The sequence below is a fragment of the Excalfactoria chinensis genome, chromosome 5 (genome assembly GCF_039878825.1).
Source record: "Excalfactoria chinensis isolate bCotChi1 chromosome 5, bCotChi1.hap2, whole genome shotgun sequence".
Lineage (NCBI taxonomy): Eukaryota > Metazoa > Chordata > Aves > Galliformes > Phasianidae > Excalfactoria > Excalfactoria chinensis.
In genome coordinates, this window is record NC_092829.1 from 3,896,541 (window position 1) to 3,922,835 (window position 26,295).

The 26,295-nt window shown below is 41.0% G+C and overlaps 2 protein-coding genes across 3 annotated transcripts in view; one reads left to right on the plus strand and one right to left on the minus strand.

Moving 5' to 3' along the window:
* EXOC5 (exocyst complex component 5) lies at positions 1–24,498 on the minus strand. Of its 2 annotated transcripts, XM_072337478.1 has the most exons (19): positions 24,307–24,498; positions 21,689–21,780; positions 18,238–18,385; positions 17,678–17,872; positions 14,327–14,391; positions 13,808–13,836; positions 13,528–13,637; positions 12,876–12,920; positions 12,636–12,776; positions 11,479–11,561; positions 10,818–11,027; positions 10,515–10,550; positions 9,525–9,672; positions 7,169–7,277; positions 6,771–6,891; positions 6,021–6,107; positions 3,880–3,988; positions 3,122–3,337; positions 1–2,293 (listed from the first exon to the last, which is right to left on the minus strand). In XM_072337478.1, exons 1-19 carry the CDS (start codon positions 24,331–24,333, stop codon positions 2,105–2,107), a joined length of 2,160 nt encoding a protein of 719 aa, XP_072193579.1. In that variant the 5' UTR covers positions 24,334–24,498; the 3' UTR covers positions 1–2,104. The 2 variants fall into 2 exon arrangements, with proteins under 2 accessions (XP_072193579.1, XP_072193578.1); XM_072337477.1 differs by lacking the exon at positions 10,515–10,550 and having other exon boundaries at positions 24,307–24,466.
* The window catches only part of AP5M1 (adaptor related protein complex 5 subunit mu 1), an 8,159-nt gene continuing 6,236 nt past the window's right edge, over positions 24,373–26,295 (plus strand). The window contains exon 1 of the mRNA XM_072337479.1: positions 24,373–24,576. Coding sequence (XP_072193580.1) covers positions 24,518–24,576 — 59 coding nt within the window. The 5' untranslated portion in view covers positions 24,373–24,517. The remainder of the gene's footprint in view (positions 24,577–26,295) is intronic.

The following is a 26,295-nucleotide window of genomic DNA, read 5'->3' on the forward strand; positions in this document are numbered from 1 at the left end:
CATCTGGAGGAAATCCTTCTTTATTGAGGAAGAGTTTACATAGGTATGTTCTAGCAGTCACCTACTTTTTGCTGCCTCCTGCTAACAGGCATAATGGAAATATTGCACTGAGCACATTCATGGGAAACACAGCTAATAAAGCAAGAAATATGGTAAATACATTTCATACAACCTTAAAATAAATCCAAACAACCATACGACAAATTCTGAAGCACTTCTGTGATCTTAAAGTGACGTTCGCTGTTCTGAAGTTTTGTTTTTTTCTTTTATTACAAATTGACACTTGTGTTTGTTTTGTTTTTTGTAGAAAGATTTTGTATTGGTTAATAAAACCACAGCCTTCAAATTGTTGGCTTTCAGTTACAGAGGTAACAGAGAGGTATCATCTGAATCCACATCAGAGCTTTTGGAAAAACAAACTAAACAAGATGGCAGCAGTACAAGCATGGGCCTCCTCCAGCATCCCAAACTCTTTGTGGCTTTGCCATGGCCAAGGAATAGAGCTCTGCAGCTCAACAAAGCATCCAGCCTCCCAGAGCACTTTGAGAAAGTCTGGCATCCACTCTCTTGCTTACTGATAAGAGTGCTCTCCTAAATGGAAAATGAAGCAGAAGAACCTCAACTAACCAAGAAAAGTCCCACACGAGTCTGTCAATACTGACTACACCTGGGAAGTCATGAATGAAAATTATTTTATTTGACTGACCCATAAAGTAAACCTACAGAATTGCTGCTCTGAAGATGGGAGAGAAAGGTTTCCATAATGTACGCTGAGCCCACAGTAGAAAGAACAGTGTTACAGGTGATCTGTTTGGGGACGATGCGAGTCAGATTGAAGACACGGTCCAAAGCAGTTCCAACTTGTTTTCCATGAGTCTGTTCTGAACAAAGGTCTATTTACAACAGTTTTCAACTGCTCGAGGAAAAGCTACCCTAGATGTTTCAAACCACCAGTGCTTTTAATTCTCTCTTTGCACACAACGGGTCCATCTCAGAAGCACCTTGAATAAATACGCTGTAGTAGAACTGATGCAGAAGTAGTCTGTCCCCAATGTTAAAATTATGAGCAGTGGAAGAGAAGCTTTTGCACGCTTCGACATTTCATATTGCTCAGGCACCAAGGATCAGTTATCATCAGTACAGTACATTTCACCTTAGGTTTTTCACCAGAGATGCAGTCCATTCCTTCCATAGATAAACAAACACTTGGGCTACATTTTTATCCTTTCACTTGTTATAATCTGAATTCATTTATACATACAAAACGAGAGACAGGAAAAAGTTGTATTAATCCTACCACAGGCACCTTCACCTTGTAGTAACAAAGCCTAGACAAGGCAGCTGCACTTACTTCAGGAGCATGTATCAAATTCAGTGTACCAATATCAAACAGAGAGAAACAAGAATGTCAGATCATACAACGCCAATATTTTTCAGTGGGCCCTTGACTGTTAGGTGCAAAACCCCCCCAAAACCAAAGAACCAAAAAAGAAAATCTTTCCATCATGTTAGTTATGTTTAGAATGCTACACAATGAATAAATTACATCTTTGTGGGATACTGTTCCTTTTACTTCTGTATCTCAAAGAAATTCCCAACTAATTAATTAGAGCAAGAAATTACATTGAGCAGGATAACGTTTCAAAATGAAAGAAATGACTCAGTAACACCAATCAAAGATAATTTGATTATGATTAGCTGTGCTGAGGTCTAAGTCATTAAAATTGATGGAGAATGTTGTTACACTGGTCTATTCTATGTAATCCATTACCTACGCTATTCTCTGTAGTTCAACTCCAACAAATGGTATCTGATGATTCAATATTGAAGACTAAAATACTTTCCATGTGCCACTTGCTTTCCCACACCAACATGTCCAATAAAAAAAAGAATCAGTAGCGAGTAGTTCTGCAAGAATTCATCGCTAGGAGAACTTTAGCTAACATATCATTCCGATTTTTGCCTGCTAGCATTCTACACGTCTAAATATGGCTGTTTTATTCTGAACAGTCATTATTCCACAAAAGTTACAGCTGTGGTTTGGTAAGAACTCATTCCCTGTGCTTTCTGAGGCCTGCCCATAGGTACATTTCCTCCCGTGCTCTCAGCTGAAGTGACGAGCAAGACGTGCAGACCTATAATCAACACGCAGCTGAACAAAGGAGTGAAGGATGTTCTTGTCCAGATTAGCAAGTTGTTCACCCGAGCAAACTTGCTTTAAGTTATCTGGGGCTACAACCAGAAGATTGCAAAGTGCATGCAAAGTATCAAAGAGCTGCAACACCAGCGCAATCTGTGGTTAAGAAAAGAAAAAGAAAAAAAAAAGAGGTATTAAGAGTAAAAACCACTCTAAGTCTTAAAACACAACATCCATCAAGATTCTCAAAAGACATCTCCCCTATAGAAAATACATTTCAGTCATTCTATGTATAAATATATACAGGTACATGGAATGAAAGCAAAAAAACCCCAAGCAAAATCACAAAATAACTAAGATAACTTGCTATTTCTCACTGTATGCATATCTTGTGTTAAGTACAAATCTATACTGTCACTTAAAAAATCTATTGAGCTGCTTACAAAGACACAAACTGAAGGCTACAAAGATGCTTTTGATATCTTTCCTCAAGACAGAGCAATAAGACATCAGTGAGAAAACTAAGGGAGGGATAATTGTTTGGGTTTTTTTTTTAGAGTTTTAAGACTACTCTAGAAAAAAACTCATTGATGCCATCACACACAATAAAAAAGGTGGTAATTTTGATAATAGTCACTGGGAAAAAACAAAGCACTCAAAGCAAGAGAACCACAGGTCTTGGCCAGAAACCAAATCTTAGCTTTTATTTCAATACAAAACTATATCTAGAATAGACTAAGCACTTCCTCAGCAGATATATACATATATAGTCTGCAAGCAACAAAATGGTATCAGGAGACTGCTCTTTAGGATGTGATAAAGCACTACTAGCATGGTTTACAGCACATATAACATCAGCACATGGAATGCTGATATTCAAACAGAAAGATTATTTTAATGAAAACTTCTCAGAAGAAATGGTAAAATAAAATATCATCTAATCAACCATCATGGCTGTATGTCAGCAACATACACATAACTTACCTTGAAGTCTTTGGCACACTTTCTGTACTCAGCCACGTCACAAATAGCTAACATGCCACCCATGCAGCTGTAGGAATATTGCTGCAGGTGTTCGTAGATGAGTCGATGGAAACGAACTCCAAGCTCCATCAAAACCGTGTCCACATTCTTACCATCCATAGACTTCCGAATCTTTTCCACCTGTTTCCTAACATAGCTGCAGACTTTAACACAGGCCTTAGGAAAAAGAATAATTTAAATTATAATCAAGAAACCTGTTCTCATTAAGTGCCTTCTACATCGTAAGCTGAACATTAATTAGTAAGTTCTTTAAAATTCCTACAGTGCAACATCATCTGTTACCTTCCAGTTAATAATTCCAACAGGTTTTCATTTGCCACAGAGACACAAGCATGCATAAAAAAAGGATGCAAGACAACATTCCACCTAATTATACTTTGTGTCAGTTCAGTTTAGTCTGCACTGTTAATTTAAGCAACAATTAACCAAGGAGGGGGGGAGCAATTGAGATGATTAAAACCTTGTCAGCAGTAGCTGTAAACCCAATTTAACAGCCATCTTCACTCTTCCCACACATTACCAGCCTCTACAACCTACTGCTCCACTCTTCCCAATTTCACCCAGCTTCACATATTCAGATATATTCCCCCCATTAACAACAGTTTGTTCTCTTCTTCTCTCTATATTGCTTCCTTGTGTTTGATATCAATCAAGTGCATTTCAAGCTATACTGATGAGCTGGGACTTCATTTACTTACGTTAGTGTACTGAATCAAAACGTTGTTTTCATCCTCTGGCTTAAAATCTGTCTTTTTCTGCTCTGCAGCCAAGATGTGCTTCATCTGCCCAATCATACAATTCAATGTCCTGTAAAGTTACAAAGAACACTCAGGGTTTTGAGGTAATGTTCTCGTCACCTTGATTTTTATATTTACATATAGTAAAGTGGCTTTATACTAAAGTATGCAGCATATAACAATGAGGAAAAAACCTCACCGCTTAACATTTCATCTGTAGAATATATACCAATAGCAAACATAGGAAACAAGGGATTGAAGTTACAGTGCAATTCTCTAAACAAGACAAGCTTGATTTTAACAAAGCCATTAAGAAAACAGAAGTAGGGAAAAAACAAACATGCAAACATGATGGCCAGTTGGTTTTAAAATGGACACATTAACTGGGAAGTAACCAACTCAATTCCAGCTTTTCAGTGGAACTGGATAACATTCTTCATTGCTGAGGGAATGGGACAGCCAAAGAAAGAGTTCCAAATGCTTATTTTAGTAGAATTCAATAACACTGTGCGTTATTCAGCAGCAAGCATCAGAAAACATTTGTAAAGTGAAATAAAAGGAAGGACAGGGGGAGAATATTTATATCCAAAAAGGTAGTAAGTGGATCCTTTAAAACTCCCTTTCTATGCATAGAGACTCAAATCTGCATTTCAGGTGTACCCCTGTCAACAATCTACATGCAAACAAATTACAGTCTCCTAAATTTCTGTTTTCAATAAGTACTCCCAAGAGACTGTTTACACAGAATACAAACTGACAGAAAGCCATTAGAGCTACCTTTGGTTGACTAGTAAATCACTTCTGCAGAGGCAGACAATTATTGTGAATACCATTCCAGAAGCTCCTGTAGGACTCATTCAGACTGCACAGTGTTGATGCCTTTAACTCTAGAAATTACTTGTATTAGCAATTTCAGCATTAGAAATTGCTTTATTTTTCAAACTAGATCATTCCTTTCGGCAAGGCAATCAATTCTTAGCAGCAGGGGTACCACAAAGCAGCATGTAAGCAAGAACGCACATTTTACATGTAACATTCATCTGAAAGCTAACCTCTCCTTTACCTGCAAAAGTGCCAGTGTTTATTAAGACTCCATCCACAAACCTTTGAGAACACTGTTTTCCAACACGGACTTGTTCTACTGAGTCTTACTACCACTTGTAAGAGATTATTTACTTGACACAGTTACAAACTATTCTAAGGCTGACGACTGACCCATGCCTGTCTAGAACCAAACTTATGGTTGCTGTAGTTCAAGTATTTCAAGCTTTGCATTTAAGCCTTTATCACCAGCTTCCAGTAGGAACAGCTAAGATCTCAACTGTTACACACATATGTTCCATCCCCACTATTCTTTCTGCACCTGCAGAAAATGCCTTTAAGAAACAACTTGCAAAGCACTCTGGAAATGCATTCAATCTCTTTCTTGTCTCCACAGAAATCACCCTGTAGGACACAAATGCAATGCCTACTTTTCCCACCTAGTGCTGTTCTCAGCCCTTTCCAGTGTGGAGTGACTCTTACATAAACTTCAGTGAGTTCCAGAGTCGCTTACATATCCCACAGGAAGGTTTACTTTGATTACTGCATGATTTCCATTTACAAATATTATGGCTATTCCAATATTATTAGAAGAAATGGGAAAAAAAAAAAAAGATTAAATAAGTCACATACTCAAAGCAAATTATAGTCAGAACCAAAATCATTCCAGCTCTGCAGATTTCTATGACTATAGCACTGATTCACAAGTCATCTAACCTACTTCTGTCTTTTTTTCTGTATGGAAATTCTTCAAGTCTTCAACCTATTTCAAGCAGCATTCCTTTAAGTGGGGGAAAAAACAATAAGGTAAAACGGAATGAGCGCACTCTCAACATAACTGAATTATTTACTACCGTCTTTCTTACGTAGGGTCAGAAAACTGCCACATAAATATGACCCTCTAAACAAACAAAATCTAAGCTTCCTGCATAGAATAATGTAAAAAAAAAAGAAATAACTTTGTGTTCAGAAAGATTTAATCCTGAAAAGGGAACCAAACAATAGATCCCAAAGGAGTTTTAAAAGAATTGGTGGTTAACAAAGTTTAAATCTCTACTTGCCGATCAATGCCCATATCCAGCTTCACTTCCATTTGTTCTATGATATCCTTTTTCTTCTGAAGGCATTCAGATAGTTTAGGAGACGAACTGCAACAGTGTAAGGAGTTATGTGAGAAAGGCTTAGAGTACCAAAACAAATCTGTTTGCTGGGACTGCTTCTTAAATCAGGGATGTGCAAATATTTCCTGTTCCACAGAAAAGGACTAATTTAGGAGGAGTTAGCTGGCTTCAGATCAACACATCAATAGCCATGTGACCCCGAGCAGAATTTGTGGAGCACAAAGGCAGAGAATGCACACTGATTCACAACACATCAGTGTGCTCTACCTTGAGCATATCCAACCAGCAGCTCATAACATGTCCATGTAATTCACATGTTGCTCCACGGCATGACCAGCTTCTTCCCCTGCAGAGACTTCAGCAATCTCTGCATCCCTGACATCTCCAGCTCACCCCAAGATGCAGCCGTAAAACCACCACTAGCCCAGTGCAATGCAGCAGCAAGATCTTTGCAAAGCAACTTGTCTCTCATGCCTATCAGTATTCTCAATGCTCCCTCTCCCACCTTGATTATCTAAGTGTAACTTCCCTTCCTCCTCCCCCCATGAGAGTATTTCATCCTCTTGCAACATCAAGCTGAACCACTCCAAGAATAAACTCTTCTTAACAGAGATGAGGAAAGAAAAAAAGCCTGCTCTGTTCACCAAAAATTACCATTCACCATGGAAATGCTGATCAAAATAGAAGTACCTGATTAATGGCATCAAATGATCATTGAATTGTTTGTCAAACAAATGGAAAATAGTATTGGCCTGGTGGACAACATCCAAGAAATAAAGATTTGCGTTCTTTGAATCAGAAGAGGGGATGCCTAAAGGAAAGAAGGTTCCATTAATACCATAACGATACACAGTTCTTTAATTAGCGTGATATTTTAAATACGCAGATTTTTCCACGAGTGCTAAAATCACATGCTAAGAGTTGGAGACATTCACCATGGTGCCACGTACAAAAATACTTCTCATAGGTTTCACCTAACCAATACATTTTGAACATGACCAATCAATAAGGCTCAGCAAAAGACCCGCAAAGATGATCTCCACAAAAAGGCCAGTGAGATGAAGTGTTCAAAAAAATATTATACTCACCAGCAAGGCCTGTTTCTAATGCATAATCAATGTGTTCAGTGCATAAGAACTCTACAAGCATAGAAAAAATCCTGAAGGCGTTCTTCGGTAAGTCAGATGGATCAGAGAGCTTAAAAGAAAAAGAAGAACTTTTATTCTAAAGGTCAGTTTTACATATATTTGAAAGTTTACCCAGTATCGAGTAGAGGATAAGCTTAAAGTGTAACGAGTATTTCAGAAAATCTGGAATTTCTTTTTAAATTAAAAGCATCCGCACAGAGAACTATTCAGGAACAGCCTTTAGTATCAACAAACTCTTTGGTACTAACAGGTAAAATGAAGACAATATGCTGCAGGGTGCTACGGAAAGCAAAAATATGCAGAGCTTCTAATAATGGCAGTGATAATAAATCAAGGAAGGCATTAATTCAGTTGTAAAAACACAAACCATCCAGCTGTGATTTCTGTAATCACCAAAACCAATCACTGCTTGGGACTGAAATGAGGTACCTGGTAAAGGTGACTCTATACACACCCTGCCTTTTTGCACTGAGTTTTTGCCATTGACCACAACTAGAGGCAGTGCAGCTGTTCTATCACTATCTCAGCGCCTCAGAAAAAAACAATACAGTCTGAACTGCAGTGACATTTATCACAGTTCAGCTGGAGCCAACAGAGCGTGAAAATTTTATTAAGTGAAGTGCCCACATGTACACACAGCGTCTCTACCTTCATGAACTGTAAGCAACACAGGATTTGGGGCAGCAACTTGTCTGCAAATCCATTTTCTAAAGAAAAATGTGACAGGGCTTTTGCATGCAAAAAAATAGAGCTTTGGTTTTCAAGGAATTAAGTGGAGGCTTTCAGAAGCTTGGAGTATGATTAATATTGCAATTAAGGTTAATTTACACAAGAACACTCCAAGACATTTCCACAGGATACCTAAAAAAAAATAAACAAAAAACCCTACCCTGTTAAAGACATTTCCAAGCACAGAAATGTTTCAATACGTGGTTAGGTAGGAACCATCAGCCTTGTTCTCCTAAATCAGTCATGGTTGAGACTCATAGTGTACCACTGTGCATCTGTCATACGATGAAGTATTCCAGTTTGCTAGCCAGTCATAGAATCATAGAATGGCCCAGGCTGGAAAGGACCTCAAGAATCACGAAGCTCCAACCCCTTTACCACAGGCAGGGCCACCAACCTCCATGTTTAACACCGGCCCAAGCTGCCCATGGCCCCATCCAACCTGGTCTTGAACACCTCCAGGGATGGGGCATGAATGAGCCAGAACTTAACTTCTCCTTTGCAAAGTGAATTGCTCTGAGCACAAACACAATCTCAGCAGCATATATGATGACACAGAGGTTTTTAATGTGCCTGTAATTCTAAAAGTCTCCTTATTTCCCAAGATCCATTTTGCACTCGACTGGTTTTCCCCAATGTAACATATGAAATTGGTTTTAGAACAAGAAAAACCTGACCCTAACAGAGGGGAAAAAAACAAAAGTATGCAAAATAGGAAGTTCGTACTATGATTTTAACAAGTTCCTAGCACCAACCACACTGAGAAAAAGAAAAAGATGATCTACCTGCATTCACTGACTTCCACCACTAAGAATGTGGTCATCCCTACATGTACAGGTAATACTGTGCTGTACCTATATTTTGTTACATGCCTGCCCCCCTCTCACAATGTTGAATATTAAGGTTTCTTAATAAAGAAGGTCAGAACCATTTCTACATTATGCTAATTTAGAACTTCAGAGGCATCAAAAATATTGTTAGGAATAAGTGTATTCAGCTAAGAAATATTCCCTAGAAACATACTAAAGTCTCCAGTTCAATATCATGGGTTTTCACTTACACTTGAGTATGAAAACATAAGTTAAAGGCAGTAAAACATGTGATTCAGTTAGAAGGAAAACCTTATTGGGTAAGACAGATTCTTAAAGAACAGTACAGAGCTATCAAGGCAAACTATTAAAGATGATTCCACTCAGTTCTTTATTAGTAATACTCTATGATGACTGTAGAAATGGCACTTGACACAAGGAAAGAACTCTGTAGTCATAAAATAGGGGGGTGGGGGAGGAAGTAGTTAATTCTTCTCAGTTCTTGGGTCTGGTTTATTTAGAAAAAAAAAAAAAAACACACACCAAAACAGAAAGTACCAATATAGCCAAGTAGGTTTAACCCTACCTACTTCTCCCAAAAACAGACAGATAAAATGAAATCCACATCCATATAAAAGAGACCAAAACCCCAATATGACCCTGATTCAGCTTCCTTTCTTCCAACCAAACCGAACCTCAAGATCTGATTTTATACACAAAATATTGCCTCTAATGGAGACAGCAGGAAGCGAACTTACTCTGTGACATCTCTCAAAAGCTTGTTTGGTTTCTTGCAAAAGGTTAACCACCACTTCTTGCGAGAGAAAAGTTTCTCCATGTGTGTCAATGCTTGGCCCCAATGGCAAGTTTGTACGTTGCCTTATTCTTTCCTTGAGGTCTTGAATACTAAAACAGAGACACCGAAAAGATTTTGCTGGGTGGAAATTTTGAAGCTCACATTCAACAATACAATATTTCAGTTGTTAACATACAAAAACAGAACCCAAGACACAGTTTAGGATATGCAAGCGTTAAGACAGTTAAGACAGCTTAAAATTGCTAGTAAATGCAAAACAACCACTTCTGATCCCACAGTCAGCTGTGTCCTACCATGGCACATTCATACCATGGGAACAGCTGTTCCCCCTCTGGGGCGTGTGCTCTGTGGACAAAGTTCAGTCTCCATACGTTGTCATATTTTACTTGCAAAACACTGAGGTCTTCCTCTCTGCTCCACAGTCACAAATCCTTTCATCCTCATCCCTATCTGTGCAGTCATGACTTACTCAAGCATGCTCTGACACATTTCCATGCATAAAGCAACCCACAGAGACAGTCACTGCAATCAATTTAATTTTCCCCAAGAAAATTAAATTTTTATCTTTGCTTTTATTCATCTCGTGACTTTGCTATTGTTGTTGTTGTCTCCAAATCACTCTTCATGCCTGACACACCGAACCCAATAACTCTGAAAGGTGCAACAGTCTCATCACCTTTTCCTCACTCAAGTTTTCTTTCTTCCTTTCCCATGTCTCCCTACTCCTTTATAGTTTCTCTACCCTGAGGATAATGAAGTCTTGTTTTACCTTTCTCTAAGTCCATTGCATCTTCTGGGCTCAATAAGAGCTTTTTCACTGACATTGCTATGGTCTTTTCCCCTTCCTAGGTCTTGGGAGGGGACCACAAGACCTGGGCAGGTGAAAAAAAATGTATGCTTTTAGATACACACATATACATGCGTTCGGTACCTTAATTTTGCTTCAGTCCTTTTGTGGGTCTGGATCCTAAGTTGAAACATAAGTTTAACTGGTATTTTTCATTTTCCATGAGGATATAAGTACCATGCATCACCCTTCACATGTATCAAGAGCAGTAAGATTTCAGAGAAAGTTAACAGAAAATGATAGCAAATTATAAAAAGCTGTAGGTCACTTTAGAAGTCTGCTCTTTTGCAGTCGATCAATGAACATCCAGCATGAAAAACACAACATTTCTCCCTTTACCACCTCCCTTCCACTTCAGAAGTAGGAAATGTCATAGAAGAAACTTACCCTCCAGTGCCAATAGACCTCTTCTGGTGGTTTTTGGAATCATAATAACGTTGCAGAATCATCGCGCTCCTACTTTTCAAATAACCAATTTCCACCTCAATGTAATTCTCCAAGTAGGAAATGAAAATGGATTTGATAAGCTTAGACAAGAAAGTCTGCTTATCGGTACCCAAGTTAAATTCCATCAATTTGCTTGAAAGATTAGTAGTTCTTTATGCAAAAGAAACAAAGAAGGGGAGAGGAGGAAAAGGTTGCATTTGTATGAATTACAGCATTACATGCTTGTAAAAGTACATGGTACAACAGAATCCAGATCATGATTAGAACTTCTAGCAGCAGCTTTATACTTAAGTAAAGAACATTGCATAATTCATGTTTGATTACATACGGCACAATTGCCATCAAGGGGAGGACTGGCTTTTGCCCAGTTTAAAAAATCACACTCAAAGATCACAATGCTAAATACCTCCCATTCAAAACGATAATAGTTATTTCAAGTTTCTAAAGAAATTTAATCATTGGAAAGCTTGACAGACATTAAATTTTTCCCATTTTTATGAGTTTACTTTTTTGTCCTATCTTCCTACACCTTGATGATGATTAATCAATTCATTCCAAGAGGATAACTACAATAATAATTTTACCATCTACATGTATATACCTTGTATACAGATCGTAAAGATTCTTAAGATACTGTTCTGCATCCGATTTCCTGTGTTCTTCCAGTTGGTCCTTCACATAACTCTGTAAAATTTAGGTATATCTGTTAGAAGAATAGATATCAAACCTCAGGTCATCCTCACTTGTTAGATTATACATATAATTTACTTCAAAGCACACACCTTAACCCAAAGACTGTATGAATTGCTTAAGTCTCTGATACAACAGACTTTCTGTCTTGTACAGATAAATATGTTGTTTTGAGGAAAATGATTTAATAATACAAAGTAGCAGCAGGTAAAGCAAACAGCAAAGACAGACTGCTTTGAAAACATGCTAAACCAAACACAAGATCCCCACCCTTAAAGAATCAAAACCACTAGAGGCCTAAGGGTATGTCTACAGTTGACAGTGAGAGAAAGAGGTACTTCTGCTAACTATAATATGTACATAATGCAGATACAAGCTTAGAGTCTTTCTGTAATCGACTATTTGGCCAAAAAATATTATTTACCATAAAATACTAAGTCAAAACTGATGGTTAAATTGGGGAATGAAATACAAACTCAGTCTCCCTACTCCATATTATCAATAATAAGGAAAACAACACTGACTGGGAAATTGCACTTTGCAATGAATAGGCATACTGTTGACTTCACATACTTAAGGGAGTATATTTTCAGGATGGGTAATGATGTTTTCAACTAATGTTTCTAAATGTTCATATAAATATTCCAAGCATCGGATATTATTCCTTTATTCATTACTAACCTCACACATGAAACCCAATTCCAACTACAAACAGATTAAAGATGTTTATGAAATGTGAAACTTCTTTTCCTGACACACTCTGGGTAGGATGCATAAAGAAGAAACCAAAAGTGTATGACATCTCATGAACTTGCTAATGAAAGTAATGATTCCCTTTTCATTTTACATACTGAATTTGAATGTTTTCGTTCTTGCTGCATTCACAGTACAAGTAGTTTCATTTGAAATGGGTCTGATTATCTGTATGAAACATTATACGGCAATCAACTGTAATTCTGCATCTTTATATAGGATTATGAATATTGTAAATTCTGAGCAACTGTTACTTCGAGCAAATATGGATGAAAAGCTTCCTTGATCACTATAATGTGTTAATATTTGAAGTACCTGAAGTTTAACTTCAAAGATGTTTTGGATGAGTTTGGCTAGCACAGTCTCCGGATTGCTGAAGACTTCTCCAACTTGCTTATTCACTCGCTGGCAGAGAATGGCTGCATCTTCAAACACGTCATTCCTCAGGAATGCACCCTAGGATTGTGGAAACAATTTCACAACATATTTACAACTACTTATAGAATAAGGAAATCAACACTCAAAGAGACGCGCGTAAAACATAAAATGCATTACCTCTTGACACTGTTTTATGTACACGTCAACACAATGGGAATAGCCCTGTGGAAGGAGGGAAAAAAAAGAGTCTTAAAACCAGTCTTTTATACAGAACCAAATTAAGGAGATAAAACTCCTGCAAAGAAATTAACTCAAGAAATACATTTATCTGAAGCATAGATTTTTTCCAATCCATTCTTGTCACAAATCTAGCAGAACTTCACTTATCACAGCTCTCCGTGGATGCACATCACAGGTTTTAATGCTCTTCAAGCACGAATGACAACTCGCACACATTCAAGAAAAATTCCCCTCAGAATGTTCTCTACTGACACCGTCTCTGATTCCCCACCATAGAATCATAGAATGACCTGGGTTGAAAAGGCCCACAATGATCACCCAGTTTTAACCCCCCTGCTGTGTGCAGGGTCACCAACCACCACACCAGGTCGCCCAGAGCCACATCCAGCCTGGCCTCAAATACCTCCAGGGATGGCATTTGCCTCCTTTATTGCCCTACATTTGATTTCAGATGGAACATTTCAGTAGTTTTAAAAGGTATATGGGTGATGATCATTTGCCTGTGCAAATTATTTACACTTAAAGGATGAGCTGGTGGATTTTTGTTGGTTTTGGGTTTTGTTTTGTTTATTTATTCACTAATTTTTACCTTGAAATGGAGCAAGACAGCTGCTACTTCTCTCATTCTGGATATTTCACCTCTCCTCTGTGCACTGGTAAACTCCTGAATTAGCTGGCACTCTAAGTCATGGTACTTACCTGGAAGGGAACAGAGGAAAAAAGGTTAAAAAAAACATTAGAAGTAATCCATAAAGCTATCTAATACAAGCACTGGCAAAAATGGTAATACTGACAGTACTGCATATTTCTTTAATCAGCTTTTACGATGCATATATGGGAATATGGATTGAACTGGATGGAAAACTTACTTGCTATCTTTGATTTTACTTCAGAAAACCTGTTAACATTAAAAAATACCACGATTAATTTCAAATCCACATCGCAAGAGAAATCAGACATCCCAGAGTGCCTGTTACTGGCAATCTATTTAAAAAGGAATATACGTAACACAAAGACGACAGAAAAGTTACATACTTCATATCCATAAGAACCTACGAGCATCTAATCCAAATCTAGCATTAAGTCAGCACACCAAAATTATCCCATTAAAAGTCTGTTAAGCAGTTTAGGATGTGTATGTAAAGATGATCCTACAACATGAGTATGCGAACTCAAATTCAAGAATAGTTGGTGTGCTTATTTCTCTCTCAAAAGCTACAGGAATCATAGAGTGAAACAAAGCCCCTTCCCATCCCATCCCATCCCTTCCCTGCTGTCCCCCATATTCCCCTCCAAAAAAAAGCAGCATTATAAAATTACAGCTATATGAAGTTGTGGGTTTTTTTCCTGCTTTGTTATTTTAAAGAGAAGTTCAGGTAGAATTTTACCTGTCAAAAGGCAGTTCCTGAGCAATCAAATGCAGTTTCTGAATAATATCAGCTGCCTCTTTAATCTGTTATGAGTAAAAACATGACAGCCAATTATTAAAGAACATCTGAACATTGGCTATTCCTTTCTTTCATCTCTACTGCTCAGCTTTCACACCATAGTTTATATTCCTTTCAGATGATATACCATGTAGGAGATCACTTTCCTGCAATATGCATTTTAAGATGCTTAAGATATTATTTAACATACAAATTACATTGGTCAAAACATGATAAAAATTCTTCTGCTATACGTTCATGTGGGGCACAACTCTACAAGTCCTTAAGCTCATCACCATACCAGGCCAACATGGCTTGCAGACCAGAGCTCCTGATCTAATCACCCCTGAGTAACGTGGCTTGAGCAGGCATGTTTCAAGTTCACACCTTTCCATACTGAAATAAAACAGACAACCGTAACATATAGATGGCTGAACTGCAACATGATACTTCGTGATGAATTAGGATAGAAGTCATTTATTTGGCAGATGGCATGGACTGGCCCAAAGCACGGCTATGAGACAGATGCAAAGACTTCTATTTGATCTTAGCAACTGGAAGGCACCTTGAAGGGAGCAAGGAAAACTGACTACTATATCCAGGCAAATCCTTCATACCAGTAGATGTAACAGAAAGTATAAAGAAGAACATGCAATTTGTCTTGCTTTTCCTGCTAGCCATGTACACAGAACTAGAGCAAGAGGAACAGAAGCACTGAGATCCTATTCTGCTACTGCTGATGAGCGGCTCAGGATTCAAACTTCTCAAGAACAGAAGAAGATGCACAGGTAGGAAAACAGAGCACAGTCACTGCACGAGGCTGGCTGTGCAGCAGAAATAGAGGCTTTAATAAAGTGTAGTCATTCTGCTTATTAAGAGCAGCTTATGTTTGGAACTGTCAGCTTACAATAGCCTCTTAAATCAAAAGCAGCCACGCTCCTCAAATAAATCCAATGAAACAGCAGTTATTTCTATTAGGTATTAAGGTTGCTTCAAGCTAACTAACAGCTCTGCTCAGTACTGATGTCATCAGGATAGCCTATGTATCAGCACTTATTCACCAGCATCACCTAAAAAAAAGCCCAAAAGAAGGTAAATAAAGAACAAACAAAAACATCAGCAAGCAAACACAACATCCTCTGTCTTCTTTTCACACAACAGCTGCTAACTAACTTCTTAGATTTTTATTGAATTCACAGCCTTTTCTTAAGCACAACAGAAGCCAGGACGAATCAATTCTCCATGCTTTCTGCTTAAACCCAGACATATTTCATTTTTAATTGAATCAGGCTTCTGTAAACCATTAAGTCAAAATAAATACTGAATCTGTATGACACAACTTACAGGCTATAATGCATCTGAAGAAGTGGACAAAACAGCAAAGGAAAATCTTAATAGAATCGGTATGAAGAAGCTGAAAGGCGTAATGGAACAATACTGAGTACAGAACTAACGCAGAAGAGGGTGCAAGAAGAATAGTGAATGCTGAACACAACAATGCTGTTGCATGATAAATAAGTGAGCTGCTACATCGTTCTTTAATTGATTTGCTCAATTTAAGACACTTCAGTGCAGAAGAGGGAATGGTTAATTGTCAGGGCAAGGCAAGTGGTAATGGCTTGGAGGATGAAGACACACAACACATAGCTTAGGACAAGACAGCCAAGAAAAGCCATCACAGAGATAAGCTGGAAATTGCTCAGTACATCAAGGACAAAATAACGTGGGAAACACCAACTTTCAGTGTAAGGAAAAACAATAAAGATGGTAAGAACCCGACAGATTCTAAGACCTGACACAGCCGAGAAAAACACTAATTCCTGCAGAAATAATTGCACTGCAGCTCCTTGCCTCCCTTTCTCAGTATCCCTTACCCTTAATGGCTTAGAGAGAAGCCCACACTTTCATAAAGGGTGGCACAGAACAAGAAATCACAATGAAAACCCAGATCAGCTCAAAAATCAGAAGTTGCTGCCAAAATATTAACATTTTACCTCTCAGAATATTTATTACTACCTCATACTTCAGCAATGTTTTTAGTTCAAAGATGTGTTAAGATATCGTGCCTCACACCCAGGAAGGCTCCCTTATAAACACTATTTCTACTTGCTATTTAATGTGTGCCCCCACACACCTCATTTTCAGACTGACATCACACTTCCGGCCCTTACTGCATTCCTCCTCTTCCAGATTTGCTCTATGTCCTTCAGGGCACATCAAGATTAATTTGTTTAACAATTTCCAGGCTTATCATATTTATCTACCACAAATTTTTTCAGAGCCTCCAGCAGAAAATATTACAAAAATCAAGTTAAATTCCTTATGAGACTTTTCTGCAGACGAAACAACTCACTTTACCTCGTGCCTTGTTATGTACTGCTACCTCTTAAATAATTTTAAAATGAATGTTTTATTAGGGAAAAAAAAGAACAAGAGATGAGAAAGGTCATATACTGAAGAACTGAGTTTTTGCTGTTGTTACAACACTGCAGTTTTTGACTAGCCGTATCACTGTGTACACAACCTACCCAGGGCACGATGGTCATTCAGGACACACTTGGAGGAAGAAAAACAAAAGCAACAAGAAAAACAACAGCAAAAGGTCACAAAAATAAAAAGCAAAAGATAAAAATTAAATCAACCACCTTTACTGATTACATTTCCCAATGCGCTGTGAAAGATACGTGCCCCCCCTTCTTGCTTACAGCTGGACACTACTCCTACAATTTATTGCCATTAGCCAGACCACTCAGATTCTATTTGCTTCACAAACACGCTTCTGAAGCAGAAGGAAAACAAAATGCTTTAACGTTTCTTTGAAGTTTCCCTGCCTGGTTCCTCTAAATTCAGAGGGTGGAGACATAGCCACAGGACTACACAAAGCCCAAAAGCATGCTGTGACAAAAAGGTATCCAAGGCCAGTGGACTGACCCAACAGAGTGAAGTCTCACAAAGAAGCTGCATTCAGAAGCGTTCTGCGTTACAGGGTGGATCTGAAGCAAAGGGTTCAAAGAAAAAGGGGCAGATATTGTATGAACTCTAAAGTTGCCCCCGCCGGCATTTCTCAAATCTCTGATAATTTCATAAAGTGAAAAATGCCAACATTGCCACATTCAGCATCACTGAATACAAATGCTTTATCAGCAATCTGCAGCCTAGTGTTGTTCATTTACATTTCAGAACAATGAAACTTTAACAAGTCAGTCACTCACTGGTTTGAAGTCCGACCATGGTAAGTCATGGTAGCAGCTTGTAATTAGGGCAGTACTGCTTATTGCTTTGAACTGCTTTCATCCCGCTGACAGCTCTTACCTTTTCAGAGTTTGTAAAAACATCAGACTTCAGCTCTCCATCCAGAAACTCATTAAAGTATTTCATCAGCTTCTGAGCCTCCACAGCCCGTTGCCGCGGCGTGTTTACCCCCTCCAGTTGGTCGCCAAGGTGACAGACCTTAGTTGCTACATAGCTGATGTGCTCATCTAGTTCTTGGAAATGTTGGAAGGCAACCTGGGAGAACGTACACATGGCACAATGCTCAGATTTCCATCTCCTGTACTTTTGGAAGCACTCCATTTACATCAGTCAGAATCCATCAGCTTTTCCACCTCAGAGCTGCACAGCTATTTAGAACCAATTAAGCTCACGCAACTGCTCAAAGTCTAGCATCTCCTGCTAAACTAGTATGAAGAATAGCTAACAGTCATTACTGGGACACACAGATAAAGCAGCCTCTGACAGGGGAAATTGCTTTCCATCACGTTTTCTATTTTTACCTCTAACAGAAGCATGCTGTACCAAAGAAACACTGATGGGAGCACGTGATGCTTCTAAATCTGCCAAGCTTAGTACCAACTACATGCTTTAGATTTTACCTGGTTGCTCTTCTGAAGTTCTTGTACCTTCTTGGCAAATTCCTTGGCTTCTTTCTGGCACTGCTGTTCTAGTTTCTCCACCTTTCTTTGAATCCTCTCATCCATTACCTGTAATTCTTGGATGTGATTCACAAATTCTTCCAATAATCTGATTTAAAATATAAGGTATTAAGGCAGATTTTAGTTTGAAAGATAGCGTAGATTTGTAAAGAGCAAATAACTCAAATAAGAGCTCACCTACAACGCTGATACAACCGTGCCTAAACTACAGGCGCTATTTTATTTTAAGCTACACCATCCCAGTTGTGTAGAATTATGTCTACATAAAAGCTATGTAATCAAGTAAACACTACATGAGAGCAGGGGAAACAGTTAAGCATCATTTGCACAAGAGCCTGGTTCTTTCACTAGCACAAATATCCCCATCTTCCTTAAACAAATCTCATCAAGTCAAAGGAAGCTCAGGCAAACATATCCCTTCAGTGTAAGGGCTATAATAGTATAACAGTCTGGATGTGGCTCTGGGCAACCTGGTCTGGTGGCTGGTGACTCTGCACATAGCAGGGAGGTTGAAACTGGATGAGCATTGTGGTCCTTTTCAACCCAGGCCAATTCTATGATTCTAAAATAGTTTCTACTGTCCTGCAGATTTTACATAACCCTTGTAAGACACTGAATATAGTCATATAGTCTGATAAAGTTGTTTCAGATATAAACACACTGCTTCTCCTAGCATTCCTTCCTCTAGCATATAGCACTAAGTTTTCTTTTCCCTGCCATTTCCCATCACTGTGACTGTACATTCAGGCACATTTTATTCCCTCCAATCTCAGGATCTTTGAATGCATTCTTAAACCTTCTCTTTTCTTTCCCATTCCACTCTCATAGTGCTCCCCTCTCGTTCTTTTTTTCGTCCATTCTGTCCCATTCCAGTTGTCTTTTCAGTATATATTTTTCTAAACGTGAGTCACTGCTGTGCAAGGAATTAACTATTTCCAGGTCCTCCATAGCCTTAAAACTCATGCTAATAACTAGAAATACATCAATGATTGGGAAATTTTGTTGTCCAGATTTAAGATCAAAGCAGAAGGTGAAAAGAAACCCAACTCTTTTCCAGGGAGCTGCTGCTAGAGTGCTGAGGAACACGCATACCCCATTCAGAAGCAATATGTGAAGCTGATATAGTTTTCTAACATGCATTACTGCTGAAGCACAGAAGGGGCACGCCGGTCCTGCCCTCGCTCTCCACACACAGGCTAGGAACTCCCAGCAAACAGAAGGGAGAAGTGGAATGCATTCCACTCTTCCCCTCACACAACACCTTCCCAATAACATCTGCTATTCCTCTCTCAGCCAATGCACAGGGCTTTCTCTGTGCAATCCATAACTGATACTAATGTGATTTTCATACTTGCACAGAGGGAACTGAATTTTCTGTTTTCATTCCTGCTGCTGAAATGACTGGTTTTTACCCTGCTGCTCGGTGCCTTTTTGCTCACTGTATTACTCTAAAAAACTAATTAGTAATTCTAATGCTGAAAAACTCATTAATCTTTCAAGTGGTATCTTTACAAGAGTGCCCAGAAAAAGTGACAACTTATTACAGAAACCGTGACTGTGACAAATGCTTACGACTCCCTTCATCCATTCTCTGCTTGCCCAAAAGTGCATCACAGAAGTTAACACAAGCAAACCCAGAGATATAGAAAAGAGAGGCTAATCTGAGGGTAGGGAGGCCCTGCAGGGGGATCTAGATAAGCTGGATCACTGGGCTGAGGTGAATGGAATGAGGTTCAACAAGGCCAAGTGCCAGGTCCTGCACTTTGGCCACAATAACCCCATACAGCACTATAGGCTTGGGGCAGAGTGGCTGGGTGACTGTGAAGAGGTAAGGGACCTGGGGGTTGCTTGGCTGAACATGAGCCAGCACCATGCCCAGGTGGCCAAGAGGGCTGATATCATCCTGGCCTGCATTAGAAATAGTGTGACCAGCAGGAGCAGGGAGGTGATCATCCCCCTGTACTCAGCACTGGTGAGGCTGCACCCTGAGTCTGTGTTTTGGGTACCTCACTAGAAGAAAGGCATTGAGGCCCTGGAACATGTCCAGAGAAGGGCAACAAAATGGTGAGGAGTCTGGTGCTCAAGTCTTAAGAGGAGCAGCTCAGAAAGCTGAGATTGTTTAGCCTGGATGAGGCTCAGGGGAGGCCCCGTTGCACTCTACAACTTCCCAAAGGGAGGTTGCAATGAAGAGGGGTTTGGCCTCTTCTCCCAGGCAACAAGTAGGACCCAAGGAAATTGGCCGCAAGTTGTACCACATACCAAAGGAGGTTTACATTAGATATAAGGAAAAGCTTGTTCTCTCAGAGTGGTCAGGCACTGGAATGGCTGCCCAGGGAGGTGGTGGAGTTGTCGTCCCTGGCAGTGTTCAAGAGGTGTCTGGATGAGGAGCTAAGAGACGAGGTTTAGAGGTAGCAACACTAATGGGAGGACGGCTGGACTACATGATCTTGTAGGTCCTTTCCAATCTTGTGATTTCATGATTCTATTCTATGCTTCTGTGAGTTGGTGTTAGCAGCAATCACTAAGTTCAGCATCCATCCTCCTCCAAAGAGCCAGACTGCTCGAAAACCAATGTCTTTCCTCCTTGTTAATGAAGCTTTCCACATCCATTTTGAGTAACAGCTTGTCTACGAAGTTAGTAATCCTTAAACTTCCCAGGGTTTTTATCTTAGGTAGCTACACAAACCACCTCAAACACAAAGAAGACTGCGTGGGTGAGAAGTCACTAAGCCACCACATACTGCAAATCAATTCATCACCGTCATTCTAAATCAACACCAATGCAATGAAGCTAAACTTCCTCTCTGGCTGGCTCGAGATAAGCCATCACAACATACTGTTAAGTGAAAAGAAAAGGAGCACAAGTCCACCTCCATCCAGAAGCTCAAGCTCCTCATTTGGTTCAAACCACAGCACACGCTCAGACCAAAGCAAGCTATATCAACATTGCCACGTTCCTGTCCTTCTTCTCAGCCTACCGGTTTGTTTATAACTTCTATTTGCAAACAGCAATGCAAACGCTGGGGCCTAAAGCAAGCCATTTTAGGGAGCTAAACTAGCAAGAAACTCATTAAGTTGACTTAATGATCTTAACAGTGAAGCCTAATAGTATGCATTAATCCAGAAACTTCAGTGCTGTGGAACATTCACATCTAACAAAGAACAACAGCATCAATTCTCCTTTATTCAAACGGCCTAAATTACAAGCAACTTTCCCCTCTCGTGTTGATTCTGAATAATTGGCTCATGGTCACAAACTCTGTCTGTTCTCCCATAGGAGAATCTCACTGGGTATGCACCAGCACTACATACAGGCCTTTTGTTGTGTATGTAGTAAAGCAATACAATCAGAGATGCAACCACTGAGGCCATTACATAATTTTATGTTTACCTTTTTGGATCGAAAGCTTCTCCACCTCTGGAACCTCCTCCAGGTGTCCTCCATGCCAGCCGTTCAATGTATTCATCCGCCACAAAGGGCTCCTAGAAACGAAACAAAGACTCTTTAAAATGCATAAGCAGCTGCTTAAGATGACGCAGATCATTTTGAAAGCATTTAGAAGCTTCACTATGATGAAAAGCAACCACAGCGTTGTCAATGAGCACATCACCCCTTATGTTGTTCTCAACGTGGTGGGTTTGAACACCCCGTCTGCTACCTGCCAGACTGCCTCTCTCATAGACCGTGCAGAGCATGGAATATGCAATGTTGTTACATGTATGCAGACCCTTTTCATCACAGGTTACAACACATTGCTTTCATACTAAGTATAAACTCTCTCCTTATGTCATCTTTACATCCAAGTTACCAGGAACATTTTTGGTAGTTTAATTATAGGTGAAAGAAGCCATTCAACACAGCAGCAGCCCCTTCAGGGGAGCCTCCCAGCTTCATAGCTGCCTTATGGCTCTTCTCAGCACTTCTCCTTCCTATAAAAAGGACAGCCTTTCCCCTGAAGATCCCATAACCCAGCTGGAGTGCAGCCCTAGGTGCAAAGACACCAACATCAACCCTACAGCATTGCCCTGTATAAAGGGTGCACTACTTACTGATGCGTATTGTGTGCCTGTATATACACACATGCACATAGATAAACTTTCACACTCACTGAGTGGTGAGGTGCTGGAACAGCTGCCCAGTGAGGCTGTGGATGCCCCGTCCATCCCTGGAGGTGTTCAAGGCCAGGTTGGATGGGGCCCTGGGCAGCCTTTGCTGGTATTCAATGTGGAGGTTGGTGGCCCTGCCTGCAGCAGGGCTTGGAGCTTCATGATCCTTGAGGTCCCTTCCAACCCAAACCAGTCTACGATTCTATAATTCAAATGTTCACACAATATAATTGCCCCCCACACACACATCATGATTCTTTTTTATTATTTAAACCAACTTTACAGAGCTCTTCTGCAAGCTGGGTCTCCTAAGGAAAAATATACTGCTTTAAATGCTATCTTGATAATACGGTCACCTATAGCTATCCGATAGCCTAATTCCTATTTTAATTCTCCTTTCCAGTCCCGAAGAAACTGCTGAAAATCAGCTTCTACAAATGTCATTTGCAAGTCCATTGCCCGTTATCAGATGAGCCCCAAAACAGTCAATTTCTTCACAGCTTTGAACTCAGCTTCAGCTCGAGATGAATTAACACGATCCTATCCATTCTGCCAATACTCCTGATTTAATAACAGATAGGCCTGACGTGGGAGATAACCTGGCCTGTAGGAACACTAAACTGGACCAAGCCACATTAAAATCCCGAAATCTAGAAATAATCATCATACTTTGAGTTACATGGAGTAGAACGAGTGCACGGAGCATCAATTTTCAGCAGATGTTTCTGTACAGTTTCACATATTTATACTGAAAATGACTTCCAAACACGCTCTCATGCAAACACTGAAACCTAACACTAATCTCAGGATGCAGCTGAGGGTTACTCCCATAACAAGCACATCTGCATGTTCTTACCTTCATGGCAGTTGCTTCAACCTAATGCACGAGGCAATATTAATGTGATAAATGTCAATATAACCCCTCCTGCCTCTGTGCTGAAAGAGAAATGTAAGCAGGAGAGAATTAAGTGCTGCTTTCCCTACTGGAAAACAACCCTTCTAAAGGATCTTTTTGCAAAGATCTCAGCTACTTTGTAATCTCACCTCTGTTGCAAAATGGAACAAGTCGTGCATGATGGCAAAGTGCCCCAAAGCAGCTTTCTTTACACACACAGAAGTTCTCCCATACTCAGCATCCACATCATTGCCATGCTGAGAAACGAAACCACTCGAGAAGAGTCTATGGTGGAGGTGTGGAGAAGGCACTAAGCCTGGCACCTACCTACTTAAATCACGTTGTGTTATTCTCCTTGTCTCCTTAAAACCAGGCATGCAAAAAGACATGAGTCACAACAGCCACGTGTTGGCACTGATTCATAAAACCAACTGAGCACAATGCCTTTAGACAAGCCACAAACATGGGACCCTGTGATGAAACAGGAAGGCCTATCCCGGAGGCTGGGGAAAGCATGTCCCAGTGTTCACACACCAAACGGGCACCTGAGCACCTCAAGCCGGCAATGACACCTCGTGCACAAGCACCAGCCGTGGGAACAAGCACGCAGGTCCAGGCCAGCAGGACGACCATGCTCCTGCTGCACGCCTAGAGGCCTCGGACGAGATATCTGCCTTCTGGGGCCTCAATGCCGCAGCAGAGAAGGGCGTGCTCCCCGTTCCAGACACTCGGACGCCGTGAGGCCGCTGGGCGAAGTTCCCTCCGTGTTTCAGAGCCGCTCGGTTCAACCTCCCGGAGCAGAGCGCTGTCAGCCCGGCACTGCGGCCCACGGCCCAGCTGACAGCGATGCAGAGGACGACGGAGAGCGCTGCCGCCCCGCACGCCATCACCCAAACTTCCTCCTCCCCTCTCGTTCCCACACCCTCCCGGTTCCGGGTTTCCCCGCACACACCACGAACCGAAGGCCCACATTTCCCTCAACCCCGTAAGGAACACCCCGCACCCACCTCGAACAGCTCGGCCGTAGTAGCCATAACCGCAACGCTGCTCAGCGGCCCTCCGCCGCCCGGCCGCTGCCGCCCATTGTGTCCCGGCACAGCAGCACCAGCCGCCGCGGCGCCGCCTCCGCCCGCCGGAAATGGCCGTGCGCAGCTCACGGCTCCTCCCCGGTCGTAGCGACCCGGCCCGGCCCGGCCCGGCCGCCCTCGGTACCGTGTGATGGCGCTGCGGGCGCTTTGGGTGCTGCGGCACGAGCCGCGGGCCGTGCTCTTCTCCAGGTAACGGCGGGGATGGAGCGGGGGGATGAGGCGGGCGCTCCCCGGGTGGGGCATGGCGGAAAGGAGGAGGGGGGTGGTAGGAAACAGCATCGCAGCGATCAGCGCTGGGGATGCTCCGGGACCGACAGCGCTGGTGTGAAGCCGGCAGTATCAAGTGTTGGATTCTGGTTGTGTTCCTCACAACTCAAACCCCTTCCCCTTTTTCTTTTTCTTTTCCTTTTTTTTTTTTTCTTTTTTTTTTTTTCCCCTTATTTTCTCATCTATTTTTTTTTAATTCTTTTTTTTTTCTTCCTTTTTTTTTTTCTTCCTTTTTTCTTTCTCTTTTTTCCCGTCTTTATTTTTCCCTCCTCTTTTTTCTCCCTTTTTTCTTCCCTTTTCCTTCCTTCTTCTTTCTCCTTTTCCTTTTTATTCCCCTCCTTACAATTTCCCTCCTTACACTTTATACTTAATTCCCCTTTCCCCCCCGTTCCTCTTTCTGTCTCGGCTTCTCTTTTCGTTGCAAACATTTCACCTCCCCGCTCTCTGTCATCATGTGACGGAGGACACAAGGCAGCAGTTGGGAAATGCTGCCAGACACACAAGCAGAACACGTGTCCACTTTCTGTTCATTAGCATCGCGCTGCAATTGCACTGGGAGCACAGAAACATCACTTTCAGTTTGGTTTTAATCCTTGCATACAAAGAGACGCTGACCCAAAGGAGGGCTTTTTGTATTCAGAACTGTTGCAGAGCTTTAAGTAAGACTTTGGGCTAGGCTATGTGGAACAGCATCCAGCCTTCATCTGAATTCTGTAAAGCAGAAGAGAGAAGCTAAAAGGGTGCAAAAAAAGAGGAATAAACAGAGTATCGTCCATCTTTGGGTGCAGCCAGCTCTCCGTGCTGCCCATTGCTCTGATTGTTTTAGGATTAGTATTATAGTCCTTGTATTACCTACAAGTTGAGAGATGAGGCCTCCCCTCTACACACGCACAGAAAGAGAAAGCCGTGTCCCAAAGCCGGTGGATGTAATCACCATGGAGGCCGGGGGCTGGTGACAAGGATCTGTGAAGTAACTTGTCACACAGTCAGCCGGGAGCGCTCCTTTGAAAAGGGGCAAACTCGACTTGATACTTCAAGTGATTTCCAGACTTAGATCTTTCAAGTTCCCAGAGGAAATAATAGGGCTGTGGAAACCCCAAGTTTATCCTCCTAACTGACCTTAAATTCAACAAAGCGCGCAGACAATATAAAGAATGCCAGATCACATGGAAGCTGTTGCTTTCGGGACTTATGCACTCAGCTGGAGATACGTGAGCCCTGATCTTTAACCTCAGAGAAGACATCTGGGACATCAAAGCATTCCACTTTTTGGAGCTGATCATAACTTAATTCAGGCAACAAGCGTGCTCGCTCTCTTGAATCACCAAAGCTCATTCAAGGCCGGGAAACTTTCATCTTTTTAAGTTTTCATCGCTTCCTAGAAGGGAATACTGAAAAACTGAGATCAGAAGGGCTAACTAATTGTCTAATGACTCAGCTAAAGCTGGGAAGATGCAGCAGCAGGAGGAGGAGGAGGTGGTTGTGCTATGGGGACAGATTCAGCAGCCGGCTGGTTGGGATGGACAAAATGAGGTTGAAATCCTCATCCTTTGTTTTGGGAACATGGGCCAAAAAACATGGGCTCACCAAGGTTACATGCAGCCACTTATCAGTGTCCTTGCACAGGAAGCCCTCGTCAGG

Bases quoted from the DNA above. Each gene is read 5' to 3' on its own strand.
- EXOC5 (XM_072337478.1), bottom strand. From the start codon at position 24,333: ATGGCTACTACGGCCGAGCTGTTCGAG. The intron at 14,392-17,677 runs GTAAGAGCTGTC...TACTCATAACAG, and splicing joins TTTTTACAAACTCTGAAAAG to ATTAAAGAGGCAGCTGATAT. The intron at 6,892-7,168 runs GTGAGTATAATA...TCTTTCCTTTAG, and splicing joins ATTAGAAACAGGCCTTGCTG to GCATCCCCTCTTCTGATTCA.